Here is a 25,397-nt window from a genome sequence, read left to right as displayed (position 1 = left end):
TAATTGGGATACACCATCACTACAAGGAAACCACTACCACTCGATATTTTTACTAAGTTTTTTGAAGAAAAGCATAAGAGAAGAAGAATTGAGAGTTTTGTGAAAAAATACCAACGATTGGAAGATCCTTTTATAGTTGATTGATTTTTGTCGTATTATATATCGTTTACACTGTTAATGTGTTAACTCATCACGTATCTTGTTTATAGTGTAAACGAAATAAGTATAGTTGTATCTTATTTACACTGTAAACGAAATACGTAAATCCCACTCTTTCTTACGTAATACGTGTACAAATGTAATACATGTATGTGAATTTATGCCTTATTTTATTTATAATATAAACGAGATACGATTATACTTATTTCGTTTATACACAAAATAAATAAATTTATGAAAATCGATAAAAATTTTATATATTATCTATTTTTATTATTAAAATATTTATTTAAAAAAATCTCCACTTGACAAAATTCACTCTCATTAAAGAATAAAAATGGATCCTTTCCATTTTTTTTAATATTTAAGAGAATAAGTATTGGACACCATCCATTTTTTTTTTTTCATCAGTAGAATTGGACCTTTTAACGTTGGCATTACACGTCAAGTACGAAGGCATTACACGTTAAACGGCAATTGCCACGCACGCACACAGGTTTATGTCTTCCCTCTTTCTTCTTCTCACTTCTTCGTCTCTTTCGGTTTCACTGTGAGTCTCAGTCACCACACATGGACCACGAATTCTCCATGGACGATCTATTTCAGCTCGTCGAAGCAGCCAACGATTTTACTACCTACCCTGGTCAGTGCTCACTTCCCTATACATCTTTCACTCACCATTATTATTCTTCTTCTCATTGTTTTTGACTTTGCAAGAAACTATGCTTCGATTTCAGGGGTGCAAAGCGATGATTCCGCTAGAGACTTTCTCAACCGTTTCCCTCTTCCTCTCATAATCAAGTTAGTGTATTTTTTTCTTTTTACGATTTTTCTTTATTGTTACTCTCTTCTGTGTTTTAATAGAACTCCTTGTTTTGTTACCGTAACAAAGATTTTTCTAGCTTTGCGCACTGTCGTCTGTTTAATAGAGCGCTCCTTGTTTTGTCAAATATCTTTATGACATGTATTGAATTGCATTTTGCTAAATCCAAGATAATCAAACTCTAGAGTTCACCTAAACTTGAATCGCAGTTGGCAAAGCTCAACTGGTAAACTAGATTGAGGACCTATGGCTGCTGATGGATTTTGTCTATAAGACAAAAATACAGAGACGGCTCTGTGTTCTTGTCCCTGTGACAATATCCAAATGCTGCCTAAAGTTTACAAGTTGATGAGTTAACAAAAGAGTTTAATAACCTGCTAAAACAATGTAGCCTTAAGCGGTAAGTAACTTTACCTTTTAACAAAATTGGGAGTTTGTTTAATGTTTCAAATAAAACAGATAATTAAGTCAGGTTCTATAGAAATTTGCTCTTGATTTTCTCCGTTAATTTTGCAGTGCGTTACAGACCCAATATGATGTGCCTGGCCTAGAGAATACTCTAGTTGCATGCCTTGAGGGGTTGTTCAAAACCAAGTTGGGTGCTTCTTTGATTCCACAGTATATGGTTTGTGACTTACCGCCTTAGCTGTTCCATTGCATTTTAGTTGTTTCAAATTATTGCTTAAATTGTAATTTTATCATGTCTTTCTTTCACTTGCACTAAATGTAAAAACGGCATAAAATCGGGGAAAGGTAATTTGTCTTTTTCTCCTCCCCCCCCCCCCCCCCTCTCTTTTACTTTGGGCATGAAGTGCAATTGATTGATCCCGTTTCAACTATTATTTATTATTTTTTAAACCATATGATACTGTTTCAATGTTTATAATTGTATTGATATATTTTAGTTTTTCAATTTTTATATGACACTACTGCATTGTGGAAGCAACAAAGATTTGAATCATAAGAGAGAACAAAACGTCAAAATGAATTAACAAAAATCATAGGATAGAATAGATGTTAGACTTAGTAGAAGAAAACATTTCTGTGTAAAGTACCTCTTATTAAACATTGACTGGGAAAAGCGTAGATGCAGGTAAAAGTGTGCATCTACAATTCTGAACTTGTATGAACTAGAAATCTAAGTGGTTAAACAATGCTGCTGGTCAAATTTTCATACTTTAGGAGGCTTTAAAAAGTTATATTTGGTGTTATCTAATGAATTTTCTGTCTTGATGCATACTTATCACGGTCTTTCCGGTTACACTATTATAAATTCATGTATTTCATATTGTATTTGTTACTCTTATTGCTTTGCTGTTGTGTACTTGGTTCAGTCATTTGTTCAAGTTGGTCTACAAGCAGATTCTCAACCAGTCCGATCCTTAGCCTGCAAAACAGTACGTCAATATACTCTCTTCACCAAATTAGTTTGGATACCTATATTGTGCACAATGGCTGTCCACCAACCCAACCCAACCCATGCCAAATTAACTTTTTATGATAGTGATGTAAATATAGTTTAATTTGATTTTGCCTTAAAATCAATATTGAATAATTTTTATGTGGTTTGAAACTGTTGATAATATGCTAATGTTGAATTCTGTTATGAGATTGAGATGTCGGCTTTGGGCTTTTGCAGAACTATGTATGTGTTACTCATGTTTATCTCTATATGTACATAACTGAAAGGCACTTGAGACCCTCTCATAATTTCAGCATGTTCTTGGGTTTGGGTTTATTTGTTTGCTAGTATAAACTGTGAATAAAAGAGCAGAATAATCTGTTGTTTAATCTGTGGTGAGTAAAGTTTGATTCCTTAGACTTTTATTATCGCTTTGATTAAGTACACTATATCTTCTAGTGGTCCCTGTTCTTTTCAAGTTAAGTGAATACCCCATCCGGCCCCTAACAATTACCTCGAAAGGACAACGAGGCCCCCAAGAAAAAAAAAACACCTGATCCGGCCCCTGATATTTTTTTTTTGGGACTGATTAGCCCCTGTGTCAAAAAAAAAAAAACAACCTGAATTTTTTTTGGCACAGGGGCCTCGTTGTCCTTTCGAGGTAATTGTCAGGGGCCGGATTGGTTTTTTTTTTTTTGTTAAGGGCCTCGTTGTCTTTCGAGGTGATTGTCAGGGTCTATTTTGGATTTTATTCTATATTAGCTCTAGGTTCCTTCCATTTCCTTCCGTAGGCAAGTTGTTATAAACCCATACTGATATTTCCTTCTATCAATTTTCTCAACTTCGGCGAGGGTCTTGGTTTCTCTTTCATGATGCATGTCATGAAGTTTCTGGCCTATTTCTTGATGATTGCTGTTGGTGATATAAAAATCTATATTGAACCTTCACCTCATTGCTTAAGCTTTTGAAGAAGTGATTAGGAATTTAACCAAAATTTGAATTTCTTAAGCTTTTGGGATGGTTGCCCTGACATATACAACTTTTACAGTCTCCACATATCCATCTCCATCTCCATCTCCATCTCCAATCCTTTGTTTACAATTTATTCTATGGTCCTTCATTCCTATTATCTGTATCGTAACATCATATCTGCCTCCTATCCTTTTTGCATCTTGGTCTTAACCCTTGGTGCTTCTGCTTATTGAAGAGTGCTTGTCATGTTTCTGTGACTTTGCACTTAATATTTATAAAATGGTTCTGTAAGTTTTATTTGTTTTTAAATGGAATTTGAAATGGGTATAGGGGCTGAGCTACATAGATTTTAGTCGCCACCCCCTTCACTTCGACACCCCCGGAACCCCCTTGCCCGTTTTCCTTTTATACAATTCAACTTCAGTGATACTTCCTTCTCCACTCTTAAGTTTTTTCACAAAAAATGATGGGGCTAACTTACTATTTATTTTTACATCTGGGAGAAGAAAACTGGCTAGATATTTACATATGGGAACTATTATTGTTGTAATTGGACAACCTTTTCAGCATCACTATTATTTTTCAATTTTCATAGACATGGTAATGATTTTCAGGTCACTTGCCTTATAGAGAATCCTGGCAGTGATTGCAAGACTCTTGCTCGTTTAATTACAGACTTCAACATATATCCTCTGTTGATTGATTGCCTTATCAATGGGTAAGTAACGAAACCATTGTAGCGTTGCAGCTCTTATACCTTTCTCACTTCACTCGAGCATTTTTTCCCATCTTTTTTCCTATAACATATAATCCTTAAATTATGTCTGTGTCACTTGCAAATAGTTAAGGGACTTGGTTAGCCTTTGTGATTTAGTCAATTAGGATAAATGAAACTACATTATAATTCATCGCCACTTACTAGGAGATCTTGCTATTCATTAATATTTCCTTAATCCTTGTTGTAAGTTTTTTGTGACATGACTTGAATTTGGATAGGATTCAGTGGCTTGTATCTATTTGATAGAAAGCTCATGACCTTTTTTCTATGCTCTCTCTATGGTTGTTGGTTTATGATTTCCTTATCCTAGTCTCATTTTATCGTTATATCATTTGATCTGAATCAAGTTCTTTTGGAATTAAAAGGAACTAACATTCCTAAATGACTCCAGTATAAGAGGACAAGATATGGGTTATGGGTGAATCTCCATGATTTTTGCAAAAATTGGAACTAATCAAAGTAGGGACACGTGTATTAGTTTACAGAAATGGGTAAAATGTCGCTTTGGAATTTTAAATTCATTGGAGGGTGTTTCAGATGCCTTTAAATGGTTGGAAATATGAAGCATATGCCTTTGAGGATCTTGGTTGAAGCTGGTTTTTAACCCATGTCAACGAACTCAGGCATCTAAGGAAGGTATCGTTGATACCTAGGTGTTCTAGATATATGTTCATCTAACTTCTTTAATTCCAAGTTGGAACCTACTAAAGAAATTACACGAAACAAATGAAATTAATAAAAATGGGTAAAAACTCACTTGGGCAATCGGGATTCGGGAGGTATGAGATTACTGTAACTCATTAGAATCATGCCTTGACGGAACTTGGGTGTCATTGTTATTTTATTTTTTTATACGAAGACAGTGATATAAGTTAGGGATCAATATATCACGAGTTTTATATCCCGGTAAGAGAATCATAGTGCAAGAAACGCATCATCCCACATGAAATTTCTGTTGTTGGTCTCCATGTTAAATATAATAATGCTATTGATAGTCATAATAAAACCTGTAATTTGCATAACTTCTCACATATGATTATATGAAGCACCAAACTAGTGGCAATTGCTGCAATGAATGCTATAAAATTGTTGCTAAAGTTAGATGCTATGCTATTATTGTTTTGCTCATTACAATTTGTGTGGTTTGCATACCTTTGGACTTAATACTTATGCAGCAATGAGCAAGTGGCAGCTGCTGCAATGGAAGCAATGAAAATGTTAGCAGGTTTTCCTGAAGGCATGGTAAGAAAGTTGTACTTCTATGACACTTAGATTAAGATGCATTTATAGTTAAAAAATGTGAAACCTTTTTTTATGTATTTTTAACTCTTGAGAAGCTACTCTAACTTCTACCCAAAAAAGATGAAAGTAGATTTTTTGGTACCACAAATATTAGGATTAGGCAACAACAGAAAAATAACAGTGTGTAAGAAAGAAACTATAGAATTATGGAAGAGAGATAGAAGAAAGAGTAGAAGAGAGAATGGATAAGAAACAGAGGAGCTGGAAGATATCTGGGTGATGTTCTCCAGTCTCTAGGGTATTCATGGAAGAGCAAAATACTAAAAGGTAGAGAACAAGGTAGCATTAGACAGATTACCACTCTCCTAAAGTTTCTACCCAGCCTAAATCTTTTCTTCCCTACTGATTCCTTTCAGCCCTCTTGTATACTTTCTCAATCCTCTCCTATAGCAAAATTCCAGCTGTCCTATTTGTTAAGCTGGTCCCACTCTATTTTCATTTTCAACTCTCTTCTCTTTCATTCTTCTACTGTAAATAAAAGGCAAAGGAGCTATTTCACCACTCTTGTTTAACTAACTTAGCTGTTGCTTTTTCCTCATTCTTCTTGTTTACTTCACTTGGGTACTTAATCGAAATTTTTTTACATAATTGAAAAAGCTAATAACTGATTTTTCTCAAAAATATATTCTTATTAAAAAAAGTTTAACTTAGATTTTTCTTAGATTGTTTTTCTTTTTTTTTTTTGGGGGATAAAATTATAGAAATATACGGAAAGTCATTTTTTGTCCATATCAGTCTCTTTTTAAGTTTTTTATTTTTTATAATGAAAATTACACCATATCAATCTTTAATGCTATTTGACATGAAATACTGTTGTAGGAAATTATTTTTCCATCTGCCAAAGGAGTTGACTCAGACCTCGGGGCTATATCGTCACGGTGTTCATCACTGGTATGCCAATCTGTTAATGCATGAATTATATTTGTCAGTGAGGATTTTAACATATATGTGGATGGCTTTCCCTTAATTTCATTGCAAGGAATTTCTGACATATCTCTGTCCTTTCTTTGGTACATTTGAAAGCAATAATATACAGGAGAACAAATCCAATTCTCTAGGTTTAAGGATTAATGATCCCTTTACAGTAGGGGAATATTCTATACCCTAATCTATCTAATGACATTATCAAGCTGTTGGCAAAGAATATAAGAACATATCAGCAGAAGTTACATTGAAGACTCAATAAAATATAAGAGGAAAGTACTTTTTGTACTTTCTATATGAATGTAAAGCAGTTAGTTATTCCCTTATTCAAGAATAACATAACATAAAATAGATTTTCGTATTTGATCTTTTTGTCACAAGCCAAGCCATAAAGTAGGGTTTTTACTAAAAAAACTAATTCCATTAAGATAACAAGGATAATACAAATTAGGGATAAGGGCTCCCCTATACAAAAGCAAAACAAACAACATATTTATCTATAAAGCATAGTTTTCCATTCTCTTAACATGTCTGAGAGGGGAAGTTCCCACAAAGCAGGGCCTTAGGCTACGTTTGTTTCTAAGAACATGACAGGACAAGACACTGAGAACAGGACAGGACAAGACACTGATGGATAGAGACACAAAATTTTGTGTTCTTGTATTCTGTTTGGTAATAAACTAGAACAAATTATGAAAATTCAATTTATTCTCATTTTTTTTCATTCAAAAAATTTGAGATGAAAAATATAACAATAAAAAATATAATTATGAAAAATTAACAAGAATAATGAAAGAAAAAATAGAAAATAAGTTGTGTCCCTTGTTAGTGTTTCCGTGTCCTTCCTGTCAGGATGGACACAAAATACACTAATTCAGTGTCTCTGGACACATTGTCTCTGTCCATGTCTCCTCTGCCAAACACGATTTTGTGTCTCAGAGTCCCTGTCTCAGTGTTCTGTCCCTGTAAACAAACGCAGCCTATAAGACAAGAATTTATCTTAATTTCTAGTGTAATTTTCATCTGTTACTCTATACATTTGATTGTTTGAAATCCCTAATTTTCTTGTTTTTATTATTTCAATTCAGGGTCGAGTTCGGATAATGGCTTTAGTGGTGAAACTATTTTCTGTATCTAGGTCTGCTGCATCTACCATTTACAGTTTGAATCTACTTAAATTGTTGGAAGCAGAAATAAAAAATGCAAATGATACCCTCGTAACTTTAAGTGTTTTGGAGCTTCTGTATGAGGTTGGTGCTCTCTCTCTCTCTCTCTCTCTCTCTCTCTCTCTCTCTCTCTCTCTCTCTGTGTGTGTGTGTGTGTGTGCGCGCGCGCGCGCGCGTGCATGCTCGACTTTAAAGACTTGTAATCCTTGGACTTATATATTTAGTTTATTAAATAAACCTTATAATTCACAGAATAAACAATATTTTAGTTAAGTAGTTACCCTTTTGTGTTGTAGCAATTACAAAAAAAAAAGTGTTTTACATAGAACAAAGAAACTAAGCATAGAATCTTGTTAGTAGACATCACATTAGTAACCATTAGTAGTTAAATAAAAATTTCTTTGATAATTGTTGTTAAACTTTCTATTTATTTGCCTTTTTTAATCAGTACGTCTGAGTATTCATTTCATTAAAAATACTCTACTTAGATTATAGAAATTGAACATACTCTAAATGCTCGAAATCAAATTAATTTCATTTATTTCTTGTGTAATTTGGTGCTGCAAGCATTTTTTTCTGTTCTTTAGGTTTACAATGTTTCTTCGCTAACAATTTCAACCTCGCATCCTTTTTTTTATTCCCACAAAAACCATTTATTGCACAGTATAACGATAATCCCAAATATATGAAGCAGAAACCAAACTGAGGAACTCTATATAAGGAATTATTAGTCATTTTGTGCTTTTTGTATTTAAATATAAGCATTTCTATATATTCTCATTGCTTCTGGGAAATGGATGCAGTTAGCAGAGATTGAGCATGGCACAGAATTTCTGTCAAAGACTAGCATCCTTCAATTACTTTGTTCTATAATTAGGTGCATATTTATGGTATCTCCCCGAATTTTGTACATGTACTGGATCATGCAAGAGTTTGTTTTTATCATCTAAGAAAATCTCTTTTCATTGATATGGTGGCAGTGACAATTCTGCGGAATCTATTTTAAGATCGCGAGCAATGATGATAACTGGAAGACTTTTGTCTAAGGAAATTATATACTCCTTCATAGATGAATCTTGTAAGTCTTGCACTCTATAATCCTGGTGTTCTTTATCAACCAATATATGTTGGAGGATATTAAAATTTGATTTCATTGTCAAAAATAACTATTAAGTATTCTTTCATCTGTTCATATGTGCATTGTATTTAATCTACCACATTTTTAGATGGTAGTATGCCAAAATTACTCCAGAAAGATCTTGATATATCCTAAAGGTTTTTGATTTGTATGACAAATATATCCATGTTGTAGATAAAAATACTGCATTTTGGGTATACCAATTATTATTCTTTGATGGGTTGTTTTATTGGCACATAACCTGGTGTGTAGAATTTGATACTTCACTCTTAGATGGGAACCAATAATCACTTTTGATATGTTGTAACCTATTGAAAAGCTATGGAGCACCGAAACAAACATAGGACACTAGTGACACAGGCATGGGCATAGATTAGCCCGATGTTCTTATTGTTATCAAATTATATCAATTTTCAATGCTTTCTATGACCCTAGCAAAATATATCAAGAATTTAAGATTTTAGATAATTTCTTATATCAATAGTTATTACATAGTTTTTCTAATCCCATTTCAAAAGAAAAATCCACGAACGGGCCATTTAAAATTTTGAATACTTTGTTTGAAACTTTTATTGTTTTATTTTTAAAATGGACCTGGAGGAGAGCTTTAGAGTAATAGTTAAGTTGTCTCCGTATGACCTCGAGGTCATGGGTTCAAGTCGTGGAATCAACCACTAATGTATTTATTAGGTTAGGCTATTTACATCACATTCTTTGGGTGCGATCCTTCTGCAGATCCTGTGTTAAGGCGGCTACCCTTTTTTAGGAAAAAAGAAAAGAATGGAGCTGAGTTATATCATAATGTCTTCAGAGTCTTTTATCATGTGGTCAAGACATTACTAGGCATGAGGGACAGTTTTGTTAAACAAGTGTCATTGAGTGTTGGTGCCAACAATTTACCCATATACAGACACAATAGCCCAACAAAGTGCCTATACGTAGTTAAAAGGAATTTAGTGGAAAGCTGGTCTCGTGCTGGTGTTGTGCTGATTTAGTTTGTTAAATATTTATGTACTTAACATATTTTTGCAGTTTAACAATTTTCTTGAAAGAACTAGAGAACAATGATATGATCAACCTTACATCCTTGGTGCAAATGCAATTTTTCTCATAGCAAGCCAAGTTAGAGTTCATTTGTGATGTGTTAATGTTCTTTACATATTGTGTGCCGTGTGGCATGACTCAACAATTATACCATAGTATATTAATTGGGCTATTAAATTGATCATTGTTATGTAACACTAAGAGCTGTTTGCTGACTTGTATACCGTTTTTGCGTTGAATTCAGGTGCTAAAACTGTTATTTCATCTATTGATGGTAAACTTCAGTCCTTGGAAACATCTGCTAGGGATGAATGCGAAACTGCACTTGAAGCATTTGGTCAAATAGGATCAAGTATGTATGTCATACATTTTACATGCTGTTTTAAAAACTTTTTCATTTCTCTTCTACAGGAAACTGATTTCAGTAGAATGATGTTGAATTTCCAGAGATGGGTACTTCAATTTTTCTCGCTCAAATTGATTCTCAAAGCAGGAAAATATAGGAGAAACTAGTTAGTGAGCCTTGGATAGGAGTTATGTATTTAGTTAGAATGTAGAATATAAAAGAGAGTATTAAGGTATGTTTGAGAGCTTTATAGATATTGGTAAAGAAAGATGAGGAATGGAAGGGACATATATATGCCCCACATTGTTTGAGGAATGAAAGGAATCTCCTAATCTTGTTTTGTAGTTTGGTATTTAGTTAGAAAATAGAAAATTTGTATTTTAATAAGGCTATAATAGTAATCTTAAAAAAAGAACCCATTTGAGGAGGAGGAGGAGGAGGGACGGGGGTGGGGGCACAGCATTTTCTTGTAAACTAGTGGTAACTAAAGGACCTAGTGTCCATTGGTAAACCTACCACATCCTCCTAAAAAATGAATTCCAACCATATTATTAAAATTGATCTTCCTTCTATGAAAAGAAAAGCAACAATATTAAAAGTGACTTTTCCATGTCATGCCTTCCTTGAGTGGTTCCCAAACAGAGATTTAGAAATATATTTGGTGTAGTAGAGAAAATGGTCATCAACAGTGGGGAGAGCAAGGGAACTCCCAGATATCCCCAACCCATGCTAGTTCATATTCAAGAATAATACACAATTCTGTGGCATTACGATCCTATTCTCATACATATATTTTCCCAAATACATCATGTGAGATCCTAATTATATTATTTATTAGTTCTACAGTATGAATTGTGCAAATGTTGATCTTCTGTTGGCCCCCACCAACTGGGCCTATTTATGCAGATTTGCCATTGTTTTCTGGGCATTAGTAGTAAGACTAGGAACCTTTTCAAAGCATGTGTTCAAAGTTCAAAGTCATCCATGATTTTAATAGTTCATTGCAGAAATTTGTTTTATTAAGAATCTCTATTAATTATTTAAGATTTTATTTATGGCTATTGTGATCTTAGCTTTTGAAGGAGCTAGACTACTACTCTCGGGTTCACAACCTCCAGCTAGACATGTTACTTGTGCTGCTTTTGATCGACAAGGACCACAAGGGCATGGTAGACAACTGGTTAGTCAACTAGATTATTTTTATTTCTTCCCTTGGAGTTCTTAAGACTGACGGATGCTCTAGATGTCCTGAGTGTATTGTATAAGAATATATTGTTAACATCTTAGAGTGTCTTAATGATATATGGAATCAGTCTGGTTATTCATGAAGTGATCTAAGGTCATACTTTATTAATTATTTTCTAATTGTATGAGTTGTCTTGAATTTGAAATGATAGTGGCTAATGTTATACAGGAATTATCATGAAAGCTTGAGGTTTAGACTCCTCAGCTTGTAGGTTTTATATACATTAATTAATCATTATTCATAATTACAATATCTAATAAAGGAGGAACTAATTATCCCTAATTGATGCATCACTTGACATAATATCAACATTCTCTTCAACTTCTGTCTTATGAAATGACAATCAACCTGCGTGTTACGTTCTCTCATGGAATACTAGATTAGAGGCAATGTGATGTGTTGCTTGACTATCACAATATAACTTCATTTGTGTAACTGTCCTGAACTCTAAAAGTAACTGTTTAACCCGGATTAACTCACAAGCCACTAAAATCCTGGCGTGATACTTAACCTCTACACTTAATTGGGCAACAACACTTTGTTTCTGACTTCTCCATGCCACCAAGAACTATCAAAAGAAGAACTTGCCCAATTTGCATCACAGTACCCAATTACTTGGGTATTTCCTTTACCTATGTATAGTAGTCCTTAACTAGGGGATTGCTTGATATACTTCACAATCTGCATTATCGCATCTCAATAATCAGTGCAAGAAGATTGCATAAATGCACTCACTACTCTAACGGGGTATGAAATATTTCATACCCTAGTCTAGTAATATTGAGGGATTTCAGCTTCCCTACAAGTCTCCGATATTTCCATGGACCAGGATAATATTCTCCTTGGTCAGACAACAATTTCCAATTTGGATCTTGAGCTGTCAATAAGCTTGTAATTTAACAAACCTATTTCTTCTAATATATCAAGGGCATATTCTCTTGTATAGGTAGTGATCATCATCTTAAGCTTTGTTAAACTAGGATGACCTAACCAGTTATGGAGAGATTAGGAGATTCAACAACCACACATACCACTAGAGTTGACTTGAGATGGGTAGAGACCTTGCAACTCTTCCTTCACCGATCATTTGCCCCATATGACGGTCCTGTAGGAAAAAAGGAATTGGCATCAAATGTGATAAAACAGTTAAGAGCTCGAGTAAACTTATTGAGAGTAAATTGAAAGGACAATTTTGGATAGATAAGACTGCTTTTAAAGACACAGATTCAATAGGTGAGACATGATTGATTCTTGTGGTGATAATTTATGAGCCATATGCTAAAGTAATGAACTTAGGAAAGTGATGAAAGAGGGTAAAAGAGGATTTGCTACTAGCAATATGGTCTGAGGCACCTGAATCAATTACCCATGAGATTAAATTATTACTAGATTGAGAGATGCAAGCTGTAGATACTGAGTGAGTACTAGTGGTAATAGGTGATTGATTCTGTTGCAGAAATAGCAATTGGTTGTCTGCTAGAAGGAACATCAATTGTTTTCTCTTCCGCTTGGCTGAACCTTGTTTGAGCAAACATTGACAGCTTTTTATGGAAATCCATGAAGAGAAAGTCTGTCCAGGTAGCATGCCGCAGGAACATTGTGAGATAAAAGATATCATGCATGGGAAGGCATGGTGTCCTCCTGACAGCATGATTAATTTTTGCCTGTTTTTAGGCTCTAGATACCATGTTGAGATATTGTAAGACATGAGAATCTGTGTCAACTGTGAAGCAGAGGCTGTCTTTAGGCTCTAGATACCTTGTCATATTGGAAGCCATGAGAATTTGTGTTGACTACTAAGCCGAGGCTGGATTAAGTGGACATTGGGTATTACACTTAGAAAGATATGGACAATATTTGTTACTCTAAATATATGATTCTAGCTCTTAGTTATCATCCTGATTAACATAAGATTCTAACAGTACAGAAGGTACACATCCAATGAGAATGCATCATTTACAAGTTTGTTCTAGATTTCAGAAACAAAGTTGGAATTTCATTTTACTTGGAATATTTTATGGTAATATACCATCTATAACTTATATGGTTGAATTTAAAATGGCATTCACAGGCTGCATTGCATGCTCTAGGAAACATATCTGGAGAGACACGGTCTGAGAACATTATACTCAATGCTGAAGCTGAAGAAAACCTACGACGCATGGTCTATGAGGCTGCATCCAAGAGCTCAAAGCTGACTCCATCGGTGATCTATTCTTTTATTGTTATTATTTATTATTTTATTTTTCATGTTTTCCTTCGGTGGTTTATTATCTTTTGATTCGGCTTGTAATGATTGGTTTCTCCTTAAAATAATGGGGCTTGCCATGTATTAAAAGCTTATCTTGCTCTATCTTTGTCACATTGGTCAGTGGTATATCCTTTGTTTTTTATATTAGGGAAATTACACCAATCTTCCTCCAATTCCATGAATATTACTTTTAAACTCCTTTAGATTTTTAATAAATCTCGCTCTTTTAATATATTTACTTCCATTATAGTAACATCCTTCCTTGCGTTCAAATTTAAATTTAAAAGAAAATTAAAGTTAAATAAAATGATTATTTCCCCCTTTTTTATTGTATTTATTTAATGTGCATTGATCTCTTCCCATCCATCGAGTTTTAGGGTTCTTCCTTGTTGCACCTCCATTCCCATAGAAGGAACAAGGTTTATGTAATGAGGGTTGAACTTGACTAGAGGGCAGAGTAAGTGGAAGAAAATACGGAAAATTTGATGTTTTTAGGGTGGAAGATAAGGCTTATTTGGTGGTTGTGTTTTATGGTGGACATCCTTCCTCCCTACATTTGATTGTCTTTCCGTGATTCAAAACAACACTGGTCACTCGGGGGAACCGTTGGAAATATCAATATTCAGGTTTTGGTTAGGGACAATATTGATTTTAGACAAGAATTTTGAGAACCAAAACAGTACTTTACCCTAATATTAACCTTGTAGTGAAAGGTACATCATCATCATATGTTACTGAGGAAATCTGGTAATGGAAACTTAGCTTAAGTGACTGCTAAATGAATATGAATTCTTCCTCTCAATGTTAGAGGGTTACCTTCACTTTCATGAATTTTGAAACTTTTTAACAAAACAAAGATTATCTGTTAGCCTTTGATTGCATTTAGCACATACTTTTTCAAAATTTGGGTTAGAATCTTGGAAGGAAATTTCCTCAAGGGAACGAATGTTCATTTGGTTGTCTTGCTTGGCGGCTTTTCACCCGTATGTTCTGAAACTAAATCTATCTTTGTTCATGTAATTTGCAGGGTCTATTTCTGTCTGTTTTGCATCAGGATTCGGAAATACGCTTAGCGGTGAGACTTCGATATAAATGTCTGCATTACAATCTTCTATGAATAATTCTTGAATAATTTCATTTTAGCTATCACATGATATTTCTCTTATATGGCCTCCTTGTGTACTTGCATTCCCTCAACTCTTTGGATTTAGTTATTTTTTAGGATGGGAGTGCCTTAGCACTGTTAAATTCAAATAGAGCTTTGATCTTTTATCCATAATTTCCTTATATTATGGGAACTTTAGAAGTTCCACCTTGCTTTAAAATATTGTGATTTGATTAGAGTGCATACATTTGCATCAATGCCATCTCTTGTATAATATTGAATCATCGGGTGGACTGTGAAGAAACAGTTTCAGCCACAATCTAGTTTTGTTTTTCAAGTTTGTTCAAACTTGTTTATAAGCACTGTTGCACTAGGTAGTACATGATTGTCCTTAACATATATGTGGCATTATGTCTAACATATTTTCAGGCCTATAGAATGATTAGTGGATTAGTTGCCCGATCATGGTGCTTAATGGAGATATGCTCGAAACAAGAGATCATAAATATAGTGACCGATCCAAGTACCGAAACAAAAAAAATAGGTCAATTATTATTATTATTATTATTATTATTATTATTATTATTATTTTGGCGACTGTTGCCTCAAACCATTTGTCAGTCTACGTGCCACATTGATTTTCTTGACTATATATTTTTTCAATGCAAATTACATTGTAGGCATGGAAGCCAGATATAACTGTTGTAAGGCAATACACAAATCATTGATGATGTCTAGCAGAGTTTCCAGTGATTCTGCTTTTGCTGGTATAGCTACAAAGGTAAGATACAAAAACTTTCACTACCATTGTACTCCCTAGGTTGCCTCTTTAGCACCAAGGAGTGCCATGGCCAACCCCAAACTTCAGGTTTTTGTTTCCAATGTTTCCATTTACACTGTCTCCCCTCATTTTTCTATTTTGGCCCCCATTTTTGAAAAGTTGATTTTATATTTGGAGTTAAGAGTTGAGAGTATTGATTTAGAAGATAAAAACATAATACAAAATATCATTTGAAATATTTAGAATTTATTGATTTAATTTTTGTATCCTACTTTTACACTTACTAAATAATAAAATATTAGGGATTAATTTGTCCTTTTATTTTATGAGGAATTAGTTTGTCTAATATTTTAAAAGATTAGCGACCACTTATTTGTTCAACACATAAATTATCAAGGCCCAATTTGGAGATATCCCGATATTTTTTTACATATTTAGTGGTTTTGATAATTCTATAATTGTGAATAATTTCTAATAATGAGAGAAATCAAAATATTGATCCACTTTTCTAGAGAAAAACTAATGCATTTTTTGTTTCAAAAATTCAAATATGTATACTTAATTTAAATAAACTATTTGGCTCCCCAGTAATTTATTACAAGCCGTCACTGATTGGATTAATGTATCTGAACAGTCACGGAACAGAATTATGAATTATTTTTCCCTGCCAAGAAGAAATAAAGAAAAACATTATCACACTTGTTTCCATCAATTTGTCTCGACTTTTGAAGTGATATTGGGTAGTTTTGGCATGCAGTTGCAGGAAGCTGTGGAAAAGGGTCCTTATCTGATTAAGAAGCAGGTCGAAGCTCAGCCTGTAGTGATGACGGCTGAGAGATTTTAGATTTACATCATGGAGATTTTAGTTTTATACCATAGTTTTATAGAACAGAACTTTTTTGTTTAGTGTTGGAACGTAGAGTATGTTGGCTATTGCTTAATTTCTGGAGTAGACTGTATATCTTCGCCTGTGCCCAGTAGTATGTTAGAAATGTCTAACTATTTTATCAGTAGATTTTTTTCATCAACAATTTGCGCTTGAAACGGTTTCTAATATTTTTAACTGATCATGTTGCCGACCTACACTCCAAAAATTATGTGCTCTTTGGTTCAAAGAATGTTACTGTCCAAAACGATCACTATAAAATCATATTTTGTCTTTGAACTTTTTTTTTTTTTTTATGTTGCAAGTTTATGTGCTTATTTGGCTCTGTAGTCGAAAAAAAAAAGAAACTTAAAGTAGAAGTAATAATAGATAATTATTTATTTTAATATTTTTATTGAATCAGAAGCAATTAAAGTATTTGGTATTATAAATATACAGACTTTTTAAAAAAAAATTATATTTGAATAAAAACTATACCATATAATTACTTTCAAATAACTAAATATTTAATATTTTTATAATTAAATGCTATGAGATAAATAATTTAATCCTCTCTAACTAATAGTAAATAAAATTTAATAACTTTATATTCAAAGTATTTTTGATACAAAACTATGAATGTTAATCGGATGTGTTTTTGTTCCTCATTTTTTTTTCTTTCTCATTTTTTTCCTTATCAGATTTAGCGATTGATTTTTAGATTTTAAAGTAAGATATTAGCGACTAATTTAACTATAAAAAATATAGCACCTGATTTAGTGACCAAAGTGTTGTCGCTATTTTGTGACCGATTTCGTCAGTGATTGATTTAGCTATTAAAAAGTTCGTTGTCATTTAGTGACTAATTGGCGACCAAACCAAAAAGTTGGTCGTCTTAGGGACCAATTTCACAATTGATATTGTTGTGTATAAGTTTGGTATTTTTGGTTGAAAATTGATCGCTAAAATCAATGGTTAACGGTTAGTGACTAAAGTCGGTTGTTATTTTCTAATTTAGCAACTAAGGTTTTAGTAACTACCAAAACCGATTATTATATCGGTCTTCCTATAATTTTTTTGTAGAATTTGATATATTATTTTATTATAATTAAATTATTTTGTTTCAACCACAATTGATCTTCTAAACTGGTAAAATAGTAGATGAAGTGGTTGAATGACTTGTTTGTTTCTCAAAACCTTGGTTAATAGTGAAGTTGTAAGAGATGCTTAAGAAAGGGGTTAAATCATACTTGGAATTTTTTAATCTAAAATAAGAACTCAAGCCTTCGAACTTGTATCCAGTAGATATATATGTTAGTGTGAAAGAGTTAAACTAGTTTTAAGTTCTCCTGAGAAACATTTTAAAGTATTACTTTGATAGGAATAACATCTGAGGTCTTTGGTTAATAAAGGATTTCTAAACTTTAAGAGGGATAAACTATTTATAATATATAAAAGTTGATACCAACTTTTTTCACAATGAATTTAAGCCATATTTTTTTTGTTAATGATGTCACATCAGCAATTCTAATGATTTAGCAAAAGATTAAAATTAACTAATCACTATCTAATCACTATTTAGTAAAATATTTTTAAAAAATTAAAACAAAATTTTTTTATTTATTATTATTCAATTGAAACATCAAGTACTAATTAAATATAATAAATATACATTAAAATATCATAATAATGATAATTATAAAAAATTTCAGTTATAAATATTCAAATTTTACAATTTATACATATTAAGACTCTTAGTACTCTTTATTTCTTAATCTCTTATATTAATTGTAAAAAATTTCTTAAATTTAATATAATATTTTTATATGTTTTTCATTCTCATTCATTCATTTTTTTTAATTATTTACAAAAAAAACGTAAGAGGTAGAAAATTAGAATTCCAAAGGTTAATGAATGCAAAACACATTACTGTAAAGAATGGTAGGAAATTAAAAAAATATTTTAAGTAAAGATTAAAAACTATCAATTTATGTCCCAAACATCTAAAGAATGAAAATAACATTAATATGTACAAACATATAAATAGAATGCAAAAAAATAAAAAAATATCTTTTTATAAATAAATCGATTATATAAAATAAAATATAATTGATGATAAGACATAGTATTTATATGACATGGTTGTTGAAATAATAAATAAAAATGACATTACTTCATCGTTAAAATATGATTTTTTTAAAGTAATATGTATATATATATGGTATCATATACCATTTAAGCTATAATATATAAAAGCTTGTACCAATTTTCTCCACAATGAATTTAAGTCATCTTTTTTTTGCTAATGATGCCACATCAGCAATTCTAATAATTCGGCAAAAGATTAAAATCAACCAATCATTATTTAGTAAAATATTTTTAAAAAATTAAAACAAAAAACTTTTATCTATTATTATTCAAATGAAACATTAAGTACTAATTAAATGTAATAAATATACATTAAAAGTGTCATAATAATAATAATTATAAAAAATTTCAGTTACAAATATTCAAATTCTACAACTTATACATATTAAGACTCTTACTACTCTTTATTTCTTAATCTCTTATATTAATTGTCAAAAATTTCTTAAATTTAATATAACATTTTTATATGTTTTTCATTCTCATTCGTTCATTTTTTTAATTATTTACAAAAAACACAAGATGTAAGAAATTAGAATTCTAAGGGTTAATGAATGCAAAATACATTACTCTAAAAAATGGTAGGAAATTAAAAAATATTTTAAGTAAGGATTAAAAAATATCAATTTATGTCCCAAACATCTAAAGAATGAAAATAACGTTAATATATGCAAACATATAAATAAAATACAAATAAATAAAAAAATAAAAAAATATTTTATTTTCCTTCAATTGCACATTTATTCAAGCTATATTCTGAAACAGCTTGAAGACAAAACTCAAGTTCTTCTGCAACTTCATACACAGGAGACGACAGAACTGGTGGCAAAATATTTAGATCATGACTCTTTTCTAGGTGCAAGATGATTGTCATCTCTAAGTTGCATCGCACTCTGATTATTTAGATCCTGACTTTTTTTGATTGATCAATAAGAATAGGTTCAAGATGATTGTTAGCTGTAAGTTGCATCATACTCTGATCATTTAGATCCTGACTCTTTTCTGATTGATCAATAAGAATAGGTTCAAGATAATTGTCAGTTGTAAGTTGCATCATACTTTGATCATTTTGGGACGGCAAAGGGTTCATGTTCGAGTTCCGCCACATACTTACAAACCCTACTGAGAGAGTAGTAAACACCCTGTTTATCAGGCGACCTATATCTGTACCTATAGCAAGTGTTTTTTCCGGGCAAGCTCTTTTAGCTGCCTGTGCATATTCTTCAATAGCATTAGGACATAACTCAACGTCAGACAATTTGAGAGGTTCCCAATATTGAGTTGAGGTGCGAAGCTTTTTATGTTTTCTTCCATTAAATATTACTTCAGTAGCACCATCGCAGGATATTTTATTGTGAAACTGAGTTGAGACCTCTTGAGCAAGAGTAACGGGTTCTTTTTGCACTGAAACTTCTTTTTGAGGGACAGTTTTGACCCCTTGATCCTGAATGGTAGGCCACTCTTGAACAGTGTTTTCGACAAATTCGATGACTCACCTTCTTCCATAGGGAGTTCAGCAATTCCATCATCAGAACCAAATACATTATCAGTGGTACCATCACAATGAGCAGTTGCAACATCCAAAGAGTTGGCCATATCAACTTTCTGATTAAAAGTCAACATTAACAGTAGACTTTTATAATTTGTTTTAATTTATCACCAAACAAAATACAAAATATTAATTATTATTTCTAGTTAAACAATAAATGCGAGAGATCAGAGTTAAGAACACACAAGAATGTGTATTAGATTAGTCTAAAATGCTTACATTCAGTTCTCAAGTAGATTGAAAGTCCCACTAATAAAATAAATGTACAAATGATATTATTTGTTGAGAGCCTTTCTCAAACTACAATTTTGACTTGGACTAAATCATAAGCCAATCTAAGGACCTTTTATATTCTACTAATCTTTTTAAATAAGACTTAGATTAGACATCCTACCAAATTAAAAACGTTAGACATTATTTTCTAAAACCTTCTTAGAACTATGAAGTCACAAAGATAGGCTCCTCACCACCTACGAACCTTAAATATTTTTGCCTTAAGTCCTCTCAGAGGCTAAGAGAATCCAAGTAACAATTAGTTAGTTACGTAGATGTAGGATATTTGTTTGATTCGTACAAAGGAAGATCTCAAACAATATACTTATTTACATATGGTGATACAACTATATTATGGTGATTCACAAAATAGATGATAGCAACAACATCTTCTAATCATATTGAAATATTAGTGATACATGAAGCAAGTTGCGAACCAAGTCGCAAATATTTTTGGCTCACGAGTTTAATCCAATATATCTTGTTATTATGTGGATTGTTTGATCATAAAATAGCTTCAACTATTCTATTTGAAGATAATACAACGTGCATTGCTCAACTTAAAAGGTGAACATATCAAAGGTGATAGAACAAAGCATATTTTTCTTAAATTTTTTTTCACTCATGATCTTCAAAATCCATGAACAATTGATGTCCAACAGATTCGTTCAAACGATAATCTGCTGGATTTATTTACAAAGTCACTTCCAAAATACCCCTTTAAAAGATTGGTATATCAGATTGGAATGCGCCGATTTTAAGATATTGAATAATGTTAACAAAATGAGGAGACTGTATTCTTTTTTTTTTTGGCCAAGTTTTTGCTTTATTGAATTTTTTTCTTTTCTTGATAAGGTTTTTAATGAGGTAGTCCGTAAAGCATATTGTATTTTTTTTTTTAATAAATGTTTTTTCATTGAATTTTTTAAATAAAATTTTAATGAGGTATAATTTTAAATAGACATTCAAAAAGAATGTTCTGATATGGATGTGAATTTTTTAAGGTTGAAAGACTTAAGTTATCAAAAGTGATTAGATTAAATGAGGTTTGAAAATAACACCTCTTATAAGTGTATAAATAAGGAGACAAAATTTGAGACAACACACACAAATTAGAGAATGAATAAATTATAAAAAAACATACAAATTATTTCAGTTATATAATAATAATAATATTAGAGAATATTAATATTAAAAGTTTTTATTTATATTTTTGTATTATTTATTTATTTTATTTATTTATCAACACATCTATCATTTAATCATTTATCATTTATCTTTGCCTTTTTATTTCTGCGGCATCTTTTGTTCTTCGTTTTTTCTTATCAATTTTCTAGCCGAACCGGTTTGACAACTATGACACCAGTCAAAATAAATCAAGACGCTGTGATACTTATGTGCAGCAAGCAGCATCACCATAAGATGCACTTTATTTAATTTTTTAATTTATTTTTTGATAGAATTAGAGCTACCTTTATATTCTTTGCAGAAAACAAAAGGGTTTAAAAATTGGAATAAGGGTAAAATACGGGGAACAGGTTAATTTGACGGGCATTATCCATCATCATCCCTTAGCTTCTACTGAGTGGATAAAGCAAATATACCCTTCGAACCAAAGAAAGAGCTCTGCGCTGAGAGTTGAGAGAGAAATGGCAGCATTCTCATGCTCCTGGCTGACCCTTCCCTCCAAAATGAGGAGCCTTTCCCTCACTCCCTCTTCCTTTCCCGTCTCCAATTCCACCTCTCTCGCCTTCTCCAAAAACCTCTCTGACTCTGCTTTCTCACATGGTAACTTAATTCTCTCTCTCTCTGCCGTCTTCCGCTTCATTTCTCCTCCTTATTTTCTGCAGAATGTGCAGAATTCAATTTTTCTTCTTTTCTAATTCCCGTGCCTGATTTGCTTTTCTTTGTTTTTATGTTTCTCCTTTTTTCAAACTTAGGCAGCTTGTCGGTGAGCATAATGCAAAACCAAACTCGGCGTTCAGCGATTGTTTGCGAGGCGGCGCCACAACGAAAGACCGATTCGGCAGTAAAGAGAGCACGCTTGGCTGAGAAACGCCGCATTTACAACAAAGCCCGCAAATCAGAGATAAGAACCCGAATGAGGAAGGTACCCCCAAAACTGTTCAACTTCTATTTTTTGTGTTGTTTTCAATCAGGTTCATATAGCACTGGAACCTTGGAACCACTTTTTCAGTATGACATGTTCTGGATAGTCAATATCTCGTTCACCATATTGATTGATGAAAATTAGTTTTGTTACTAAAGATTTCAATCTTGATTTCATAGTTGAGTGAAAAAACCATTGAACTGTGTAATATGCTAATATGTTCAAGGATTCAAATTAGTGCCTGCAACTACAATTGTGGACACGAAATCAGGCTGCAATTGTGGTTTAGCGTTGCGTCATATAATTTAACTTAACTGTAACCGCATCAAGGTTGCAAGGGCTGGAATGGATTCAAATTCAAGTTGGAAAAAAAAAATATACCACAAGGCATATTGCGGAAGCTGCAAAAGCCTGCAATCGCGACAATTGCACCCACCATCACAACCGCAATTTTGAACCTTGAATATGCTTCCAATAAACATCTGAGGCGTGTTTCCGTTTTGCTTTAAATTGATGGACGTTTCAGGTAGTTGGGTGCAGTGTGCAAGCTTCGTTTAGTGTTGATGATTTCAAACATATTGATGTCTCTTCGTTTTAATTATTAGTTTACATGGATGTTCATAACTAATAGGATGTTTGGTTTCCAAAGAAAGTGGATGTGTGATATCTTCTACTTGCATGTGATATTAAGGGCTGGTTTGGTACCCCTTACAAAATTATAAATCATGTTCATATTTTGGGTTCATTGGAAAATCAATGTACTTGGGCTTATGCAACGAAAGGAGTAAAGAATGTGGAGATAAAATTGGGGTGAAATATTCATGTATTAGATTCATAGCTAATTAATATGAGAAACTGAATGTCATCTCATTCTGTCTCTTTGTGAAACTAACAGACCGTAAGTGGTTATAGATTGTTGCATCAAACATTGTTCAGTGCCCTTCCCATCCTGTATTTACATTTAAAGATATGCTTAGGAGGAAACATAGCCAGGTTAAAGATGATGAAACTCTTGGAAAAATAAAAATCGAAAAGAGAAGTAGGACAAGTGATATTAATACGATGTTATGAGATGTATGATGTGAAACAATACTCTAATTCCCCTACCTATGTTAGCATTGATGTATATACTAGCATAGTGCATCTGGTTCATGATTATTCCTAACATAGGGAGACACCTAGAACAATCAGAATCCTTATATTGTATCAGGTTTTGTTGTTTATTTTTTGAATTTCAAAGCAGCACACTTAGGCAGTGTTTACTAGCTAGGACAAGACACTAATATAGAAATACAGATTTTTTTTTTTTTTATTTCAGTCATCAAACAAAATGTCTTGTATACTTATTTCCAGCTCCAACACATTATGTTTTTTTATCTCTGTATTTTTGTTATGTCTTTAACTACTAAATAGAACCTAAGTTATGTGACATTGTGAATCATGGCCATGGGTGCATTAGATTGCAAAAGATGTGCTTGACAATTGTTACTCTGCTTAGCTAAACCAATTCTAGTTTCACGGTATTTGTTTGCGGACAAAATTGGTGGACAATCTTCTAATGAACGTTCTTCAGGTATTAGAAGCTCTGGAAGTGCTTAGGAAGAAATCCGATGCGCAAGCTGAAGAAATAGTTCCTATTGAGAAACTGATTGGAGAGGCATACTCAGTAATTGACAAAGCAGTGAGAGCAGGCACACTACATAGGAACACCGGAGCAAATCGCAAATCTCGACTTGCCAGAAGAAAGAAATTGGTTGAGATCCACCATGGGTGGTATACTCCAGCAGCTTCTGAAGTGGTTGTATGAATTCAATTCTATGATTAATTCACATGGGATTTAAAAGAGGTGCCAGTGACAATTTCTGCAGATTATTTTTCTGCTCTGGTCAAATATTGCTTTTAGATTTGCTTGGTATTGGTTTTGATGTTCCATGTTTAAATGTACTATCATCATCATGTAGAATATTGAACAGCTTCTTCATAATGAGCCTTTATTGTAACATTTTATTGATTACAGTAAATCCAGTTCCTCCCAAAACCTGATGATTCTCGCGAGCACCCAAAAATATATAAAAAGGTTATGTATGTTTCAAAATACTCCTGACATTTAATTTGTATCATTTTTACTTCTAACATTTTCAACCTTTGCTGGCAAAATTTGTTAAATTATCAATATTTTACATTCCTGCGTTACTCTTGCCCTTCATCTTGCTTCCCTCCCACAAGAAAAACAAACCCCGCCACCATCCTCCCCTTGCAGCCACCACCTTGACAAACAGTGCCACAGCTGCTAGTCACTGCCATCTTTCATCTTTTTTCTTTTCTCTTGAACAACACAACACAAGCCGAATGCCCTCAAATCCTTAGAAACCCATTCTTCCTCTCTTTTTCAGGATCAGACAACAACAAATCGCAACCCAGAAGTAAATAAAAAATATCTTGTTCAGCCTCATCTTTCATCTATGTACTGGTGTTATGGTTGTCGTTGATGGTGATTATGTTGGTGGTAGGATGGATTGCTAGTTGCTGATTTTTATGGAAAGGTGGCAGGAAGTAACATTACGGTCGTCGAGTTGCTGGACATAACCTCCGCCTTGGTGTCAATCTTGCTTAGCGTATGGGCTTGCGCTGTTTGATTTTCGAGTGTGATTCTTCTCGTCACTCTTGTCAAGGATGATGGTTGGCTTTATTCGAAGGATATGATGAAAACTAGGTTTGTCTTGTTCCAATTCTGCGAATCTATTTTTAAGATTCTTATCTGACTTAAAAACATGATAAAAACTCATTATTTTCTAGTCATAATAATACTGGGTCTAGATGAATTTTATATCAACAAATCAAAATGGCACTTATAAATAAGATAAAAACTTGTTATAAAAAAATTGATATCCATTTTTAAACTTGAATTTATCCCTAAATCTCAATTTCATGTATCTTGGATCTCTTTCCTAATTCAATAAGTTTGTTTAAAAACAAAACAATCAGTTCTTAATTAATATTACACATAATGTATAGTTT

The 25,397-nt window shown here is 32.7% G+C and overlaps 2 protein-coding genes across 2 annotated transcripts; both read left to right on the top strand.

Annotated features, from left to right (window-relative positions):
• The first annotated feature begins 616 nt into the window (after window positions 1-616).
• LOC112790133 (uncharacterized) lies at window positions 617-16,516 on the top strand. Its single transcript, XM_025832379.3, has 17 exons — window positions 617-802; window positions 897-960; window positions 1,499-1,607; window positions 2,317-2,379; window positions 3,971-4,074; window positions 5,310-5,376; window positions 6,256-6,327; window positions 7,449-7,610; window positions 8,330-8,403; window positions 8,507-8,604; window positions 9,953-10,060; window positions 11,128-11,234; window positions 13,372-13,506; window positions 14,579-14,626; window positions 15,086-15,200; window positions 15,337-15,437; window positions 16,195-16,516. Exons 1-17 carry the CDS (start codon window positions 730-732, stop codon window positions 16,279-16,281), a joined length of 1,587 nt encoding a protein of 528 aa, XP_025688164.1. The 5' UTR covers window positions 617-729; the 3' UTR covers window positions 16,282-16,516.
• Window positions 16,517-21,564: 5,048 nt separating this feature from the next.
• Window positions 21,565-24,417, top strand: LOC112790132 (small ribosomal subunit protein bS20c). Its single transcript, XM_025832378.2, has 3 exons — window positions 21,565-22,057; window positions 22,210-22,379; window positions 23,953-24,417. Exons 1-3 carry the CDS (start codon window positions 21,919-21,921, stop codon window positions 24,184-24,186), a joined length of 543 nt encoding a protein of 180 aa, XP_025688163.1. The 5' UTR covers window positions 21,565-21,918; the 3' UTR covers window positions 24,187-24,417.
• The last annotated feature ends 980 nt before the right edge of the window (window positions 24,418-25,397 follow it).

This window comes from Arachis hypogaea, chromosome 3 (genome assembly GCF_003086295.3).
Source record: "Arachis hypogaea cultivar Tifrunner chromosome 3, arahy.Tifrunner.gnm2.J5K5, whole genome shotgun sequence".
NCBI lineage: Eukaryota > Viridiplantae > Streptophyta > Magnoliopsida > Fabales > Fabaceae > Arachis > Arachis hypogaea.
The sequence above is the reverse complement of the archived record's forward strand: the minus strand, read 5'-3'. Positions and strand labels throughout refer to the sequence as shown.

Coding starts and splice junctions, on each gene's coding strand:
- LOC112790133 (XM_025832379.3), top strand. CDS start 730: ATGGACCACGAATTCTCCATGGACGATCTATTTCAGCTCGTCGAAGCA. Junction 1,608..2,316: donor CTTTGATTCCACAGTATATG/GTTTGTGACTTA, acceptor TACTTGGTTCAG/TCATTTGTTCAAGTTGGTCT. Junction 4,075..5,309: donor ATTGATTGCCTTATCAATGG/GTAAGTAACGAA, acceptor ATACTTATGCAG/CAATGAGCAAGTGGCAGCTG.
- LOC112790132 (XM_025832378.2), top strand. CDS start 21,919: ATGGCAGCATTCTCATGCTCCTGGCTGACCCTTCCCTCCAAAATGAGG. Junction 22,058..22,209: donor TGACTCTGCTTTCTCACATG/GTAACTTAATTC, acceptor TTTCAAACTTAG/GCAGCTTGTCGGTGAGCATA. Junction 22,380..23,952: donor TAAGAACCCGAATGAGGAAG/GTACCCCCAAAA, acceptor AACGTTCTTCAG/GTATTAGAAGCTCTGGAAGT.